This window comes from Arvicanthis niloticus, chromosome 9 (genome assembly GCF_011762505.2).
Source record: "Arvicanthis niloticus isolate mArvNil1 chromosome 9, mArvNil1.pat.X, whole genome shotgun sequence".
NCBI classification, from domain to species: Eukaryota; Metazoa; Chordata; class Mammalia; order Rodentia; family Muridae; genus Arvicanthis; species Arvicanthis niloticus.
Window position 1 is genome coordinate 31,616,748 of NC_047666.1, and position 15,513 is coordinate 31,632,260.

Here is a 15,513-nt window from a genome sequence, read left to right on the forward strand (position 1 = left end):
CTGTGCCAGCCTCAAAGGTGCACTCACTCAACCGTGGGCTTTGTTTATTTGTTTTGAGACAGGGTCTATGTAGCCCTGGTTGTCCTAGAACTCTCTATGTAGAGGAGGCTGGCCTCAAACTCACAGAGATCTGTCCCTGTCTCAGTGCTGGGATTAAAGGTATGTACCACCCAGCCCCAAAGGTGCATGTTCATGTTTTAGCCAGTCTCTGTGCACAGCAGAGGAGAGGTGAAGACATGATTTGGGGCAGAGTATTTTATCAAAGCCACTGGGCACATATCTACTACACAGATCTCATCCTAATCCCCTGTGCTAGATAGTTCTCTAGAATACTTAGAGAAGGAAGATCAAAGAATGTCAGCATTTCTACATTAGCAAGTAACTGCCCAATCCCCTCCAACATGGTTCTGCTGACTGTAATGTCAATGCCTGCTTCCCCCCAGGGTCTCACAAACACTGGGTGCTATGAATTTTTACATTTCTTCTTTGTTCTTGTTTTGTTTGTTTTGAGACATGGTTTCTCTGTGTAGCCCTGGCTGTCCTAGAACTCACTCTGTAGACCAGACTGGTCTTGAAATCAGAGATCTGCCTGCCTCTATCTCCCAAGTGCTGAGATTAAAAGACATGTGCTGCCATCACCACCACCGCCCAGTTTCACATTTTCTCATAAAACCTATGTTGTGCTGGGGCAATTAAGATGGTCCAGCATGTAAAGATCCTTACCAACCAACAATGAAAGCTAGAGGACCCATGTTCTTCTCACAGAACCCATGCAAATGCAGAAAACGGGAACTAACTCTCCAAAGTTGGCCTCTGACCTTCATACCTATGCTTTGGCAAAGTGTACTCTACATACACACAATAGTAAATAAAAATGTTAAACTTGATATTATGGGGCTGGGGTAGGCTTAGTAGTTAAGAACACTGGCTGCTCTTGCAGAGGACCCAAGTTCAGTTCCCTTGCTCACATGGTGGTTCATGACTGTTAACTCCAGTTCAGGGGATCTGACGCCCTCTTCTGGTATATGAAGGCACTGCATGCACATGGTGCACAGACATACCTGCAGATAGAACACCCACTCACACATAAATAAAATCTTATTTAAAAAAAAAAAAATAAATCTTTAAGACAATTAATATTGTGGCCAAGCAGTGGTGGCACATGCCTTTAATCTCAGCGCTTGGGAGGCAGAAGCAGGTAGATCTCTGAGTTGTAGGCCAGCCTGGTCTACAGAGTGAGTTCCAAGACAGACAGGGTTGCACATGCATGCATGCACATATGCAGTTAAAAGAAAAAAAAAGAAAGAGAGAGAGAGAGAGAGAAAAGAAGGAAGAAGAAAGAAAAATTGATACTGAGCTAGGGTTGCTAGGAGTGTCCCCAATGCTACCATAACCAAAGATGATGTGGCGGCCATCTTTCATCTCGCCCTCCCCACTCAGATGTTACCACTGCCTACGTTTCTTGTCTATTTTCACTGACTGGAGGGATCTTTCTACACTCAGGATATTATCCTCTGCCAGTGCCACGTCTTGTGAATGTTACTTCTTCCTGTCCCAGGCTCAGCCTGAACCTTATGGGTGGTTTCTTTTACCATATACACCCTTTTACTTTTTTGGTTCCTTTTTTTTTTAACCTTGTGAAATTGGCCCTTAGAGTTTCTGCTTTCTTAACTGATGACAAGTTGACAACTCAGTTTGTCAGAACTGTGGTGAGGGGTAGAAAAATAAAATAAAACTCTGCACTTTCTGCTCTTAATGTGATCCTTTAGTGTTCCCGCTAAGTCTGCTTGGCTTCCAGCACTTCAGCAGCCATGGAAGCTTCCAGAAGATACCACTCTTCCGCCTGAAAACTCAAGTGTCTGAGAAAGAATAAAGTCCAAATTCTTCTGGCGTGCTTTGGGCTAAGCCCATGAGAGGTGGCTGATTGGGCTGGGCATGGAGTATGGCAACATACTTCCTATGGACGGCAGGAGTGGAACCTCAGGACTGCCATGTCTTTGAGGGAAAGCAGTGTGAAATCTCTCCTGCCATTTAAAAGTTAACAACTGATATCTCAAGCCACAGAGAGGCAAACAAGCCCTGCCTTTTAGCCAGGCGCCGCCATTTTTGCTCCTCTGGCCTAGTGAGTTGCCCTCCGTTTACAGTGTCCTGCCAGAGGTAGGTCTCACTATCTTGGGATCAAACTCTACAAGCACAATCCTGGAGAGAGGAGCCAATCCCAACCCAGGAAAGGCTCTCAAGGACAGGAGGTGGACATCCGAGGGGCACCTTGGGGAAGGTTGTATGGTACCAAACCCTGGGCCTGCAGCCTGGGTTCAGGCCCAGACCCGCTCCTCACAGTCTGCACCCTAGAAAGCCACTCAGCCTTTTTGCCTCACTTTCCTCATCTAAAAAATAGGATTAAAAATAGTGCCTACCTCATCCAAGCATGCTGCTGCCTGTTTATCATCTCAGCACTTTAAAGGCTGAAGCAGGAGAATTGAGAGTTCAAGGCCAGACTGGGCTACACTTTAAACCGATGCCTGAGTGATGGTGCACTTGCCTGCCGTATGCAAAGCCCTGGCTTCCATCCCAGCACTGCCAAAACAAGAACTTACTTCGTAGGGCTGCCATGAAAACTAATAGTTAACCCGGAAAGCACACAGAGCATGAACCACAGCACACTCGGGAGCCATTGCTATGGAGGCGCCTTCTCTCACCCTGTCCAGCTCTAGTGTCACCAGACAGCTCCGCCCCCTCACCAGACAGCTCTGCCCCCTCCCACTCACATTAGCTCAGGGTATGGGCTCTTCTCTAAGAAATGAACGGACTGTCTTCCAAAGTGGCCACTCTTTCTTTCCCACCTGCAGGCAGGCAGCAGCATTCCGTGTCGTTGGTCTCAGCGTGACATTCTGGCAGAGGTACAGTAGTGTGGGCTTGTGTTTACTTGCCATCCCCCAGTGACAGTGATGTTCAGCATCTTCTCATGTTTCAAAAAGTGTGAGACTTGCCTTCCCTAACTGCTGGTATTTCCTCTTTTGCTTCATTTCATTACATACGCATCTCCCTTCCTCAGGGAGAGTTATCATTTTTCCCAAGGAGGAAATGGAGGCTCAGGTGGGCTAAACAAGTAGCCATAGGTATTGTCTGGCCCAAGGCATTTAATTTTTTTTAAAACTTCTTTCAGATATTTTATCCTTTTATTTTTTTAAATAAAAGGGGTTTCTGTCTGAGATTGTTTTAATTAATTTTTTTTTAAATATATGATGCTGGAGAGATGGCTCAGCAGATAAGAGCACTGGCTGCTCTTTCAGAGGTCCTGAGTTTGATTGTCGCAACCTGTATCAGGCGGCTTACAACTAATTGCCTGTAACTCCAGCTTCAGGGTGATCCCAGGTGTCTTCTATGGCACTCATGTACACCCACATATAGTTTTTTAAATTAATTATAAGTTGTAGAGATGGTAGGACATGATTTTATCCTGTTCCAATATAGGAACATACATTGATTGGCCTCTGGCCCCCAAGCTTGGCCCTGGCACACAGGACATTTGGTCCTACCCTGCTTTTCCTAACTAGGCTATGACTTCATTTCTCTGTTACTATCTCACAAGGACTCCACCCCCTCCCACCTTCATCTCTTTAGCTCCTCCCAACTTCTCTAGCTGGATACTGTTGATGCTCCCACTTTACAGAGAAGACAGGTGAGGCCCCGAGGTAAAGTCATCAAGGGCAGTCACGCAGCTTAGGAACAATTGCTGGTACTGATACCCACGTGGTTAGTCTGGAATAGAGGTTTAAGTGGGCACAAGACTGGGTTGGCAGGTGATGCACACCAGTTAGGAAGAGAGTCTTCGGCTTACCAGGATGCCCTGGCAACCCTCTGCCTCAGACCAGGTTATCTCTCCTCCCCAAGCTTCACTTCACTTCCCTGTGGGCATCCTCACAGGGAGAATGAAAGAAAGGGAGCCCAGGCCTGGCTCACAGCAGGTGCTCACTGCAGGCGGTTCCTCTGCCTTCCCTCTTATGTGTTGTTACACATAGGTCAAGGAAGTGACCAGAGAACAGTGGAAGGTCAGTCTGGTCCAACAGAGGTGACAAAGAGTGAAGAAGCCCTGGCTCCCTTCCCTCCTCTTGTCTTGCTTCTGCTAAGTCTTGGGGCACCAGGGGCGATGTTTATATAGTGGAAGCCCCCAGATCTGCTGTTCAAATGGCTGAGAGGATGACATGGGAAGTGAGCTGGGGACAAGGCAGAGGAAAGAAGGTCTCCTTGTGCTATACAACCATGGCTGGTCTGGAGTCATGTCAATATGTAGACCAGTCTGGCCTCAAAATCACAGAGATTTATCTCTTGTTTCTGCCTCCCAGATAAATAAAGAGATTTATCTCTTTGATCCTTCTGGGATCAAAGGCAGGCACTACCAGCCTGGTTCTAGAGTTAGGATTTTTTTGTTATTGTCCTCGCTAAAAATAAGGAAAAGGCTGAGAAGTGTTGTTCTGGGCACGTGAAAACTTCAGCTTAGGACAGAGAAGCCAGGAGCAGGGGGAACTTTGATGCCTCCCTCCCTGGTTGTATCTCCTGCCACTCTGAAGCATGCATGGGGAGAAAGGATGGAGAGGGCTAACCTTTCGTGGTCTTAGAGCCGATTTCTGTTTTGTTTTCTTTTGTTTGTTTCTTGTTTAAATGATTACTCACTCCCACCCACCCCCAATTGCTATGGAAAGGTGGCCCATAGCTTTGTTCCCCTGACACCTTTCTAAGGAGAATGTGGATCTCATATCTCTTCACTCACAATGTACAAGAAAAGGAAATGTTCTAAAGATGGGAAGGGAAGGAAAAGCCCAATCACAGCTTCACATCACCCAGCGGGCCAAGTGGGGGCGGGGCAGCCATTCACTGACATCACCCGCCTCGTCATGGGAAATAACTTCCGCTGTTCAAAGCCTTATTTGCATTTTTGGAGGCCCAAGGAGACATTTAAAATCAGCTTGGGTGTTGACATTCAGTTATTAAAACCAAACAAAAGATCCCTTCCAGAGTCTGGCTAGTTCTTCTTAAATTTATCGGGTCTCCACTACCTGATTTAAAGCCCTGAGCAGATGTTTCACAGCAGGACGTCTATCAGCTCCAGATGCCGCTTTGTTCAAGCTGTGTGCATGGCACACACTGGCAGCCACGCTCGCACAGAGGGCCTGGGGCTGTGAGCATCCGAGGCTCTCTCCGGCATTTGGCATGCCCACAAGGACCATTTGTAACCCCTGCCTGCGGGTCTGACAGAGAGATGAGCAGCAGAAGTGAGTAGCCAATCACATTCCATCCTATCATCTTTCCCGTTGTCTCCTAGGTAACCGACACAGGGACACATCAGCTAGCTGGGTACCACAGGACACAGGCGTGTGCGTGCACAATCACTTGCATGCCATCCTAACAGCCTGTAATTCCAGACACTTGGCACGCGCCTGTCAGCACCCTGGACAGCTCCCGGCGCCTCCTCGGGCCTATTGTAGAAGCCTCGGCTCCCACTGCTTTCCTACATCTGCCCCATACTGTGCCAAACCTGTTCGGGATGTCTCGCCCAGTTGCTATTCAACCACTCGGGATCCTGCTTATCTGTGGAGCCAGCCCAAGCTTGGGTTAAGTCTTCCCAAGGTTCTCACCAAAGTCCCTGCCACTGGGGCTGTACATCTCAAGATCTGGGCTCCTTCAGTCTTCCAGCTCATCACTCTCTCTTCTGCCTGTGTCCTTGCTGGCAGATCACACAGCCCAACATGTATGACCCCTAAACACCCATCCTTTTCTCTGCACCCACTGCTCTTGTCCCGAAACACTGCTCCTCTGCTCTAGGCCTGGCTGGGCCTTCTTAGTCTTCAGGCAACTGAAGTCACCTTTTTGACCTGCACCTTGCCTGAAAAAAATCTTTTCCCCTGGGACTTTGCAGTACATTCCCCCCACTCTGAAGATGTCCCTCCTCACCGACTTGTACACTTCTTTATCTGTCCCTCGAGTGTGAACTGTCCCCTCAGGTCTTTGTTCACAGTGGGACCCTACACATACAGAACAGAGCCCTAGACATGTTGGCTGCTGCTGCTTCATTCTCCATCTCTGTGATGGATGAGCATCATCTGATACCCCCTGACTAATATTCCAAGAGGCTGTCAGAGGAAGGACCAATAAAGGAACAACCCAAATCAGGCTAGCCACAGAAGATGCTGCTGGCAGACAGCTGACCATCTCGGTTGAGCTGCACAGGGCCTCTTCTCATCTCTCAGTACTATCCTCCAAGCATTGGGTACCTTGATGTCTGGCAGACTGAAGCAACTTTCTGCTAAAGACCAGTCTGGGTGTTTTCTAATGCACAGTCACTGGCTGGTGGGAGAAATCTTTCATGAAGCATTCACTGCAATGACTAGGAGAGAATGTATCACTATCTATAGGAGCATGAAGGTCAGGGTGAAGGTTCACTAGAGCACCTCTCTCTCAGACACACACACACACACACACACACACACACACACACACACACAGAGTGAGCATCTGGAAGCAAGTATCATAGAACTCTCCCCACAACTGCATGGCCATGTGTTTCCCTCTTCCAAGAACCTGGTCACTACTCCAGGCCCTAAAAATGGTGCTGAGTAGTTCTGTCACTTGAAGTCAACCTCAGAGTGCAAGACCAGACAGTGACCAAATAGCCATACCATAGACACTACCTCCTGGAGTCACCTGGGCCATAGCAATGAAGACCCCCTCACAGGGGCTGTGACACAACACAAACTCCACACTAGGTCCTGACCCCTCCACTGATCAGTGTACTAGATCATTTCCCCAAATCTAAGGCCAAGTTAGCTGTAACAATCAGGAAGGAAGACCTCCTATTGTGTACTGGTCCCTACACTAGGACAGGACAGCAAGAACTCTTCATGACACCTGCAGGGTGAATGGCAATCTAAAGTTGTAAAACATGCATGAGGCCCTGTTCAATGCTTGACACTGACAGAGGAAAGGGGTGGGAGATTAGCATGGCCAAGGTCCCACAGCTGACTCTTAGAGAGGCTGCCATAGCCTCAGCTGTCAACCTGACACAAGCCCGGAGTCACCTGGAAGAGGGAACTTCCCTGAAGGAATTGCCTCCGTGGGCATATCTGTAAGGACTTTTATTGATTGCTAACATTGGAGGGCGCAGCTCACTGTGAGCAGCAACATCACAGAGCATGTAGGCCTGGACTCTTTAAACGACCAACTAAGTGTGAGCCAAGGAGCAGCCAAGAAGCAGCACTTCTTTCATGGTCTCTACCAGTTCCTGCCTCCAGATTCCTGCCCTGAGTTCCTGCCCTGGCTTCCCACTATAATGGACTGTAACCTATAAGCAAAATAAACTCTTTCCTTCCCCCCCCCCCAATTGCTTTTGGTTCTGACATTTATCACAGCTATAGATAGGCAAACTAGGACAGAGGTATTAGACAGACTTGAGTCTGGTCCTGAAGGCCTTACATTACCCAGCAAGGCACCCAGAGGAGTCAGTCTTGTTCAAAACATCCTTTGTCTGAGTAGAGCTCCTCTCTGATAGACGCCAGGGGCCCTGGCTCTGTGTCTCCTGTCCCCAGCTTAGCTTACCTTCCACCTCCCAGCTTTTTGTCCAGCAGGACCCACATCTCAGAGCAAACCCACAGGAACCAATTTTCCTGTAGTCCAGAGAAAGCCAGAGATCTTGTCTCTTTTAGATAGTAATTTCCTGTCTTGAGATGGCTGCATCAGCCACCCCTGCTGTAGCTCTAGGTCAAGGATCAACCCCAACTAAGATTTTTCCAGGAAAGGCTGAGTGCTGCCTGTCACCAACAGAAGGCATCCATGGCAGGCAAAGCTCTCACAGGGGTCTGTGACCCCATCCCTAACTGGTGTCACAGACCTCATATGTACTCCATAAATATGGAGTATATCACACGGTGCTCTATGTACACTTGTCACGTGACCCATGCCAGAGGCCCGTGTGTGGAAAAAAACGTGTGGGGGGGGAGCTGAGCAGCATTCCCCCTCCCTCCCCCCAGGATATTACAGCTCTCAACTTCAATGCTGGCTTTGGGCTATGTGTCTGGTCAGGACTAAGGCCTCAGAAAAGACCTGGCCAAAAGACCTAGCTCTGTTTTCAAAAAGCCCATATGTGTCTAAAGGTGGGTAGTGTGCACCTGGCTGAGTTAAAATTCCTTCTTGGTTTGCTGGCTCCCTGAAAACACTTCATACCCCTAGCTGACTGCCTTACTCAGTGGCTCCTTCTCCGCTTCAGGCAAGAAACTTCCCCCTCCGTGTCCCTAAGGTACCCAGATCAGTCATTCAGCTTCTGAGTGCTAGGCCCGTAAGCATCATAGGTACCAATTCAGGCTTGCTGGATTATGGGGGTCTAAGCAGAACGGATGGGCATGACCAGTTCCACAGGCTCGCTGCTCCTCAGCAAGCTTAGGAAATGGAGACTGTGAAAATTTCAACTTGGGGGCTAAAAGACACCTAAAGCTTTTGGGTCTCATAGATTTAAGTTCACATCCCAACTATTCCCCCTGCCGGGCTGTGTGACCTTGGGAACCGGGCTTCACCTCTCTGAGGCCACTCTCACCTGTAAAGTGGAAAGAATAACAGCGCCCCCGAGAGGTGGTTGTGAAGGTTAAAGGCAGGGGCAGGTGTGAGACAGTGCTCGTGCCACCCAGTGTCGCCTCAAATGTGAGCTATGGAGTGGGGGGTGACAGCTGTCTTTTGCCTCAACTGCTCCGGGACTCGCGACCCTAGCAATTTCTAATTAGCACCAAACCCAAACTTTGCTCCGCAGTGACAGCCCAGCGCAAGTCCTCCCACTGCCGCTTCACCCTCAGTCTCTACCCTGCGGGTGGTGAAGACAACAGGTAAGGGGAGGGGCAGCCTGGAGGTGCGGCGTCGCAGCGCTGCGGCAGGGGAAGCCCGGCAGAGACCCTCGCCAGCGCCAGTCTCTTTATAACTTGGGTTGCTGCGGGCTCAGGGTGCGCGCAGTGCCGCAGGCCCAGAGTGCGCAGGAAAGTTGGGCGCCGAGCTCTGTCGGATCGGGGTCCCTGCGCTCCCGTCCCCGCGGGCGGCGCGGAGGAGGAGGCACGTGGCTGCTAATGGCCCGGCTCCTCTGCGGCTGTGCGCACCGCGGTCCGGTCGAGCTCTGTGCAAAGCGCGCGTCCCGCGGTGACCCTCCGGCCCCAGGGACACCCGGCCCCTCCGCACCCGTGTCCTACCTTCGTCCGGCAGCCGCTGCAAGCAGAGCGCGAGGTTCCTGCGCCAGCCCCGCATCCCCGCAGCCGCCGGGCGGCCGCACCCGGCCTCGCACCCGCCGGGCCGGGCGCCGCGCAGGGCTCCGGAGGCCGCGGGCCCAGAGCGCGGGGCATGAGCGGCCGGCCCGGTAGATGCCGCCGGCTCCGCTCCGGCTTCCGCGCCCGCCCGCGGCTGAGCAGCGGCTCCCCGAGAGCGCGCGCTTTCCCGGCGGGGGCGGGGCGGGGCGGCGCGGGAGCCGGGCGGGAGGGGCGCCCGGAGGAGGAGGGCCTCGCACCCGCAACCTGCCAGCTCCGGCCTCCCGCCCCAGCGCTCTGCACTCAAGGATTCATGAGTGAACGATTGCGTGGGGGAATGTATGCATACGTGCATGGGTGGGTGGGTGGATGGATGGATGGATGGATGGATGGATGGATGGATGGACGAACAGGTCAGTAAGTAAAGGAATGAATATATCAATGCAAGGATGAATGAATGATTGCATCGTGAATAAATGGATGAGAGAGTAAACAAATGAATGCATGGCCGAATAAATGAATGCATGCATGGAGAATGAATGGATTAGTAAGAAATGAACAAGTGCATGGGTGAATGAATGAATTACTGACTAGATGGGTGAGCAAATGAATGAGTGGGTAATAGACTGAAGGAGTGTGAATAAGTGACTGAATAAATGAATGAGGTCATAAAATAATCAATGAGGAAATTAATGAAGGGAATAGGTGACTGTTGAATGAATCAATGTCCTCCAGCTTTACCTATGACAGGCAAAAGGCATCCAGGACCCTGCCCTGAGGCCTGGCTCCTTCTTGCTCTAGAGGGAGGCCTGAGGCTTGGACTGTGTAGGTGAAGCCAGAGAGGCTCAGGAAGGGTAAGGTTCCTCTCAAGATGATTATCTGAAAATCTCCGGGGGGGTAGGGGGGTGGGGGGGAGTATGAGGTTGTCTGCTGGGTTTGTCTCTGTACCTAGGAATGGTTCCACCCTACCAGTGGCAGCCTTTGGGCTCAGCAGATTTCAGCTCTGAGGAACAGCTTAGAACGGCCAGGTGTAGAGAGGAAGGGTACAAGAGGGTCTCTCTGGTCAGCAGCAGAGAAGGGACCTGCACAAAGCAGCCTAGCTCACTGAGTGATGGGAAAGTGCACAGACTCCACCTGGAGCCTAGGCCTGTCCTGAGTTTAACCATGTCTGTGGGGAAATCACTAATCTCTCTGAGCCTCCCTCACTCTCTGAAACTACAAATCTGAGAACGCCATGATGTTCCAGCAGGTCAGCTCAGGCTGGAGCCAAGAGCTTGTGCTCTAGAAGGGAACTTCATGTCAGAATTGGGAGCTTGATCTCTATTTAAGCTCTGGCCTTCAGAAGGAGCGCCTTTGAAAGACGCGTGTGACTGCAGGTCCTCAACTATTCTGTAAGGTGACTGTAATTGGTCTCATTTAGCAAGTGAAGATACTGGGGCTCAGAAGGGTTAAACACAACGCCCAGTGCCACACAGCCAAGAGCTAACAGAACTGACATTTAAATCTGGGTTCGCCCAGCTGCAAGGCACCCCAGTCAGCACTACCCACGAAGCCTAACATAGACGCTTGTCACTTGATTTGTGCTCCTAACAACCCTTGATGGATCCCATCACAGACTGCTATTTATTCCGAACCATTAATCACTCCACTCAGCAGGACTGAGGCAGAGAGCCAGGGAGGGGCAGATCAGCCAGACTCCAAGTTTGCAAAATGAATCCCAGAACTAGGCCTAATGATTGTGTATCCCACGAGAGAGTGGGTATCCCTGGAGAGCTGTGCACCCAACAAAGGAGTGAGTCTCCATGCAGTGGGACTGCAGGTTTCTCCCATCTGTGCCCAGAACGATGGTCTCTATGGCTAGTATGCCAGAGGCCCATGGAGGATGGGGTAGATTTCCTGATGGAAGAGCAGAAGACCCCTATGCTCAGACAGGGCCCCCAGAAGAGGCCAATGAAGGCACTCAGGAAACAGTGGCAGGGGGTAGGGACAGTTTGTGTGGGAAGGGCCCTTCAGTGCCCTGTGGCTTCAGAACAGGCTACTGGCTGTCGTGTAAGGCAGCCATTTCACCACGACTGTAAATTCTGTAGGTAGGAGTTTGGGCAGAAAGGACATGTATCAATCCTACAAAGATATAGAGTACGGGACGACAGGGGGCAGGGTGGCTGACAACTGGGGCTGGGATCCTCTGGGATATTTCCTTACTGGTTCCTGGCATCTGCAACTTGAGCTGGCATGGATTTTCAAAGGTGGGATGAGTAAAGACTGCCTCTCCCCAGTTTGGGAGATGGGCCAGTCAGTTACTCTAATGCAGCTCAAGTCATCCAACTTATCAAGAGAAGTTGTAGGTTTTGACTCGTGAGTTCGGAGGTTTCAAGCCATGGTCACCTGACCTGGCTGCATGGGGTCTGTGGTACCACACATCCTGACAGAGCTTTCAAGGCTAAGAAGAGAGTAAAAGGCAGGAAGCAGGACCCAAACTAGCCCCTACATGAGCATGTTTCTAATGACCTGAAGACCTCTGGACTCCAGCCCTTTGACATCTCTCCACTTCCCATGAGTGACAAGCTGGGGACCAAATCTTGAAAATGTGCGTCTTTGGGGAAGTGTACCTCAGATTCAACTGACAGCAGCATGTAAATACACAGATGACCCCTGAGTTAGGATGGGCTGACTCGGGACTTTTTGACTTGATGGTGATGTAAAGGTGACACACAGTGCTCTGTAGAAAGAGCAACTATCCTGCTCTTTGCTCTGGGCAGCAGTTTGTGGTAAAGGTACTCAGTTCTGTCAGTCCCCAACCATGAGGGACATGGTCTGACATCTGCAGCGAGCTGCCGCTGAGCTATGATGGGCCACAGGCCAGGCGTGTTCCAGGTATTCTCAACCTGGAATACTTTCAGCTTGCAGTGGGTTTCTGTGAACAGAACCCCACTGTAATATACATAGTAATGAAGCTAGGAGAAGCAGCAGCCCAGGACACCCAGTCCTGGGGTTATGACATAAGTTGTATTCAGAGGAACAGAAATGGAAGGCAAAATACTGGGACAATGTGCTGCCTGGCCTCCTAACTGAGATATGGCCTCTGGTGACTTTCTAACTGGGCCTCGGTTGTGTCCTTTGTAAAAGAGAAATAAACTCATCCCTCCCTGCAGGGGTTGGCATGAGAATTGAATGAGTTTACATGAACAAGGCATCTGCTGTCTGCCTCACAGAGAAGGCACTATGGAAGTGTGAGGTACTCTGAAGAAAAGTAGCCACATGGGGAAGGCTGTTGGGTCAGCTGATCAAAAATCTGGCTATTGCCACCTCAGTGGCACTCCAGTGTGTCCAGCCAATGCGGCTGGCATGCCTGCTACATGGTGTACATCCCCTTCCTATACAGCTTAGGCTTCTGAGGAGTTAGGTCCCAGCATGTCCCTGATAGAAGGCTAGTAGAAACTACAAGACCCATTACAGATAGGGACCAGACTCAGCCAAGTTCATTTCCAGGGTCTGGGCACAGACTCTAGGCCCAGACTGGCTTCCAGGCCCTTTAGTGGGGGTTCCCTGGGAATACAAGGAGAGGGGGAATTGGCTCTGGTACACTAGAGCTCCAGACACTCACTGACTGCAGTTTGGGGAATCTGCCAGCCTTTGGTCGGGGGTTGACAGAATTGGGTTCCAGAACATTGGGGGGTAGAGGGAGCTGAGACAAAACACTGGGGCAGAGGAAATCACTGTCGTTAGTTATCATTTTTAATGTAAAACTCAAACAGGAAGATTTCCTCATACTTGACATGGAATGACAACCATCATATGCATTCAATTTATAACCATGTACATACTTTGGGGTATGCACACCCAAACCATTTTGCCCACAAAAGCCCTGGAAGTTCAGAGAACCCTGTGCAAAAGTAATCACCCCAGCACAGGCCAGCCCTCTGGGCGAGTCTACCTGCAGTCAGCACTAACAGTTGTTCTGCAATTACTGCAGGACCCAGCGGGCTCCCAGCAGCCTTTGTGCTCTCACTGCAGCTCCTGTATAAGGCACCACATGGAGCCGAGTGTGGTCCAGCCTCTCCCTTGTCCCTAGCTGTTCTTCATTCTTCCCTGATGATTGCCACCACACAGTCGGTATTCTACATGCTTATATGCCCTTTGCCTTCTGCAACATAATCCAGATCTTTCAGTTGGTCTAGCTGGGGACAGTGCTGAGCATTCAAAACAGCAAAGGCTCTGCAGTTACAGAGCTGGGGCTCAAACCCCACACCGTTATTTCATACATTCACCATGTGGACGCTTACTGAGTGCCCACTAAGTGCGAGCCACTATATTCCATGCTGGAGTATAGCAGTAACCAGACCAAAATCTTTGCTCTCATGAGCTAGCATGCCAACAGATCAGCTTACCTGATATTCAAGCCCAGACAAATCATTCTACCTCACTGAGTCTCGGTTTACCCACCTTAGAACTAGAGCTTATAGCTTTCTTTCCCCAACCTTACAGTATGTCTCTGGCAAATGTCAGGGGCTGGGGACACTTGCAGAGGCATTCCATGTGCCTAGATCTAGAGTGAACCTCATTCGAACCTTTTTTTTTTTTTTTTTTTTCTGCAGCTATTGACAAATACAGATGCTGAAGGATCAGGGGTTCCCAAGGCCATACAGTGGGGTGTGCAGAGCATGAATTAGCCCCTTGAGGGTAAGGTGTAAGGCTTTCTGTACTATCCAGTCAGAGATAAAGAAGCCCATAATTTTCTGGCATGGAGGGGAAGTTCTCTAGCCCCAGAAACACTGCTTTAGCCTGCCTGCCAGAGAGGCTAGAAGCTGACTTGGCTCCTTCATTATCACATGGTCACCAGAGGAAATGGATCCCAGGTCCCTGGTAAAAAACAGCGGTATCTAGTGGAACAAAGGCTTGGGGCCCAAGCATCTCAGCATTTGAGTAGCACATAGTGTGTGTGTGTGTGTGTGTGTGTGTGTGTGTGTGTGTGTGTGTGTCTGTCTGTCTGTCTGTCTGTCTGTCTGACAGTCTGTCTGTCTGTCTGTGTATTCAAATGCACATGCATGTGATAGACAGAGGTCAACTTTGAGTATTGTTCCCTGAAAGCTGTTCCCCTTGTTTTTGAAGCAGTCTCTCACTGAGACATGGGGCTTCAGTGAGCTGCTTCTTTCTGCCTCCTCAGTGCAGGAGTTATAAGTAAGTACCACCACACCCAGTTTGGAATTGAAGTCAGGTCCTTTTGGTTATGCCATGAGCACTTTACTGACTGAGGCATCTCTCCAATCCCAAGACTTCTCTTCTTGGAACACAATATGGCTACAGTTATCCAGAGACAGCCTGGTGCAGGGTGCGGTGAAGGGAGAAGAACAGGGAAACAGGACTAACCTATTTTCAGCATGGTAGTTCAGCCCTGGCTACCACTTGCCTACCTCCTTAGTCAGACCATAGCCTCAGCCCTCCTCAGCATCCTAGAGACCTTTTAGGGAGAATGTTCTTAGAGGGTTCCAGGTTCTGATCTTTTAAATGTGGTTTGCTTAGGTGTCCCCCAAAGGTCTAGTGTTAACTATGTGGTTGCAGGCCCATGAGGCTGTGGGTGGTAGTTATGAAAGAACCCTAAGAGGTGAGGCTTGATGGGTGGAAGTAAGGTCACTGGGATAAGCCCTTCAAGAGGATGTCAGAACTGTCCATTCTTTCTGATTCACTTCCTCCCGGCCAGCTCTTTGCTCTGTCCCACCATGATAAACCAGGTTATTGTTGTTGTTGTTGTTGTTGTTGTCTGGTTTTGAGACACAGTCTCACTGTGTAGCCCTGGCTGGCCTGGCACTTCTTGCTTTGTAGTCCAGGCTGGCCTTGAATCTACAGAGATTCACCTGCCTCTACCTCCGTAGTGCTGTGTTTAAAGATGTACACCCTCATGCCCATCTCACCATAATAAGCTGTACCATCCAAGTCTAAAGCAACAGAGTCAAGGGACAATGGGCTGAAAGCTTCAAAACTGTAAGCCAAAGCAAATGTTTTAAGTCAGGCTCAATGTCATGCACAGAGGGGGACACTGGGCAGTGTCTGGCATGTCATTAGCTTTCAGAGGGTATCTGAAATCACTGGTTTAAGCAATTATTTGTTCCGTTCTAGAAGTGTCTCCCCTTTGTCACCAAAGGAGTTTTAAGACTAGTGGGCTAACCCAGGCTTGGAGAACTCCTTCTTTAAGACAGACCTGCTTTTGACTATAAGAAAGCAGTTTATGCATATGTGTAGGGAA

The 15,513-nt window shown here is 50.0% G+C and overlaps 1 protein-coding gene across 2 annotated transcripts in view; it reads right to left on the reverse strand.

The window, feature by feature from the left end:
* Grip2 (glutamate receptor interacting protein 2) overlaps nt 1-9,312 on the reverse strand; it is an 80,391-nt gene extending 71,079 nt beyond the window's left edge. For both annotated transcript variants that reach the window (XM_076940127.1, XM_076940125.1), the window contains exon 1: nt 9,222-9,312. In XM_076940127.1, the coding sequence (XP_076796242.1) occupies nt 9,222-9,276 (55 nt within the window). In that variant the 5' untranslated portion in view covers nt 9,277-9,312. The remainder of the gene's footprint in view (nt 1-9,221) is intronic.
* Between the last annotated feature and the right edge of the window lie 6,201 nt (nt 9,313-15,513).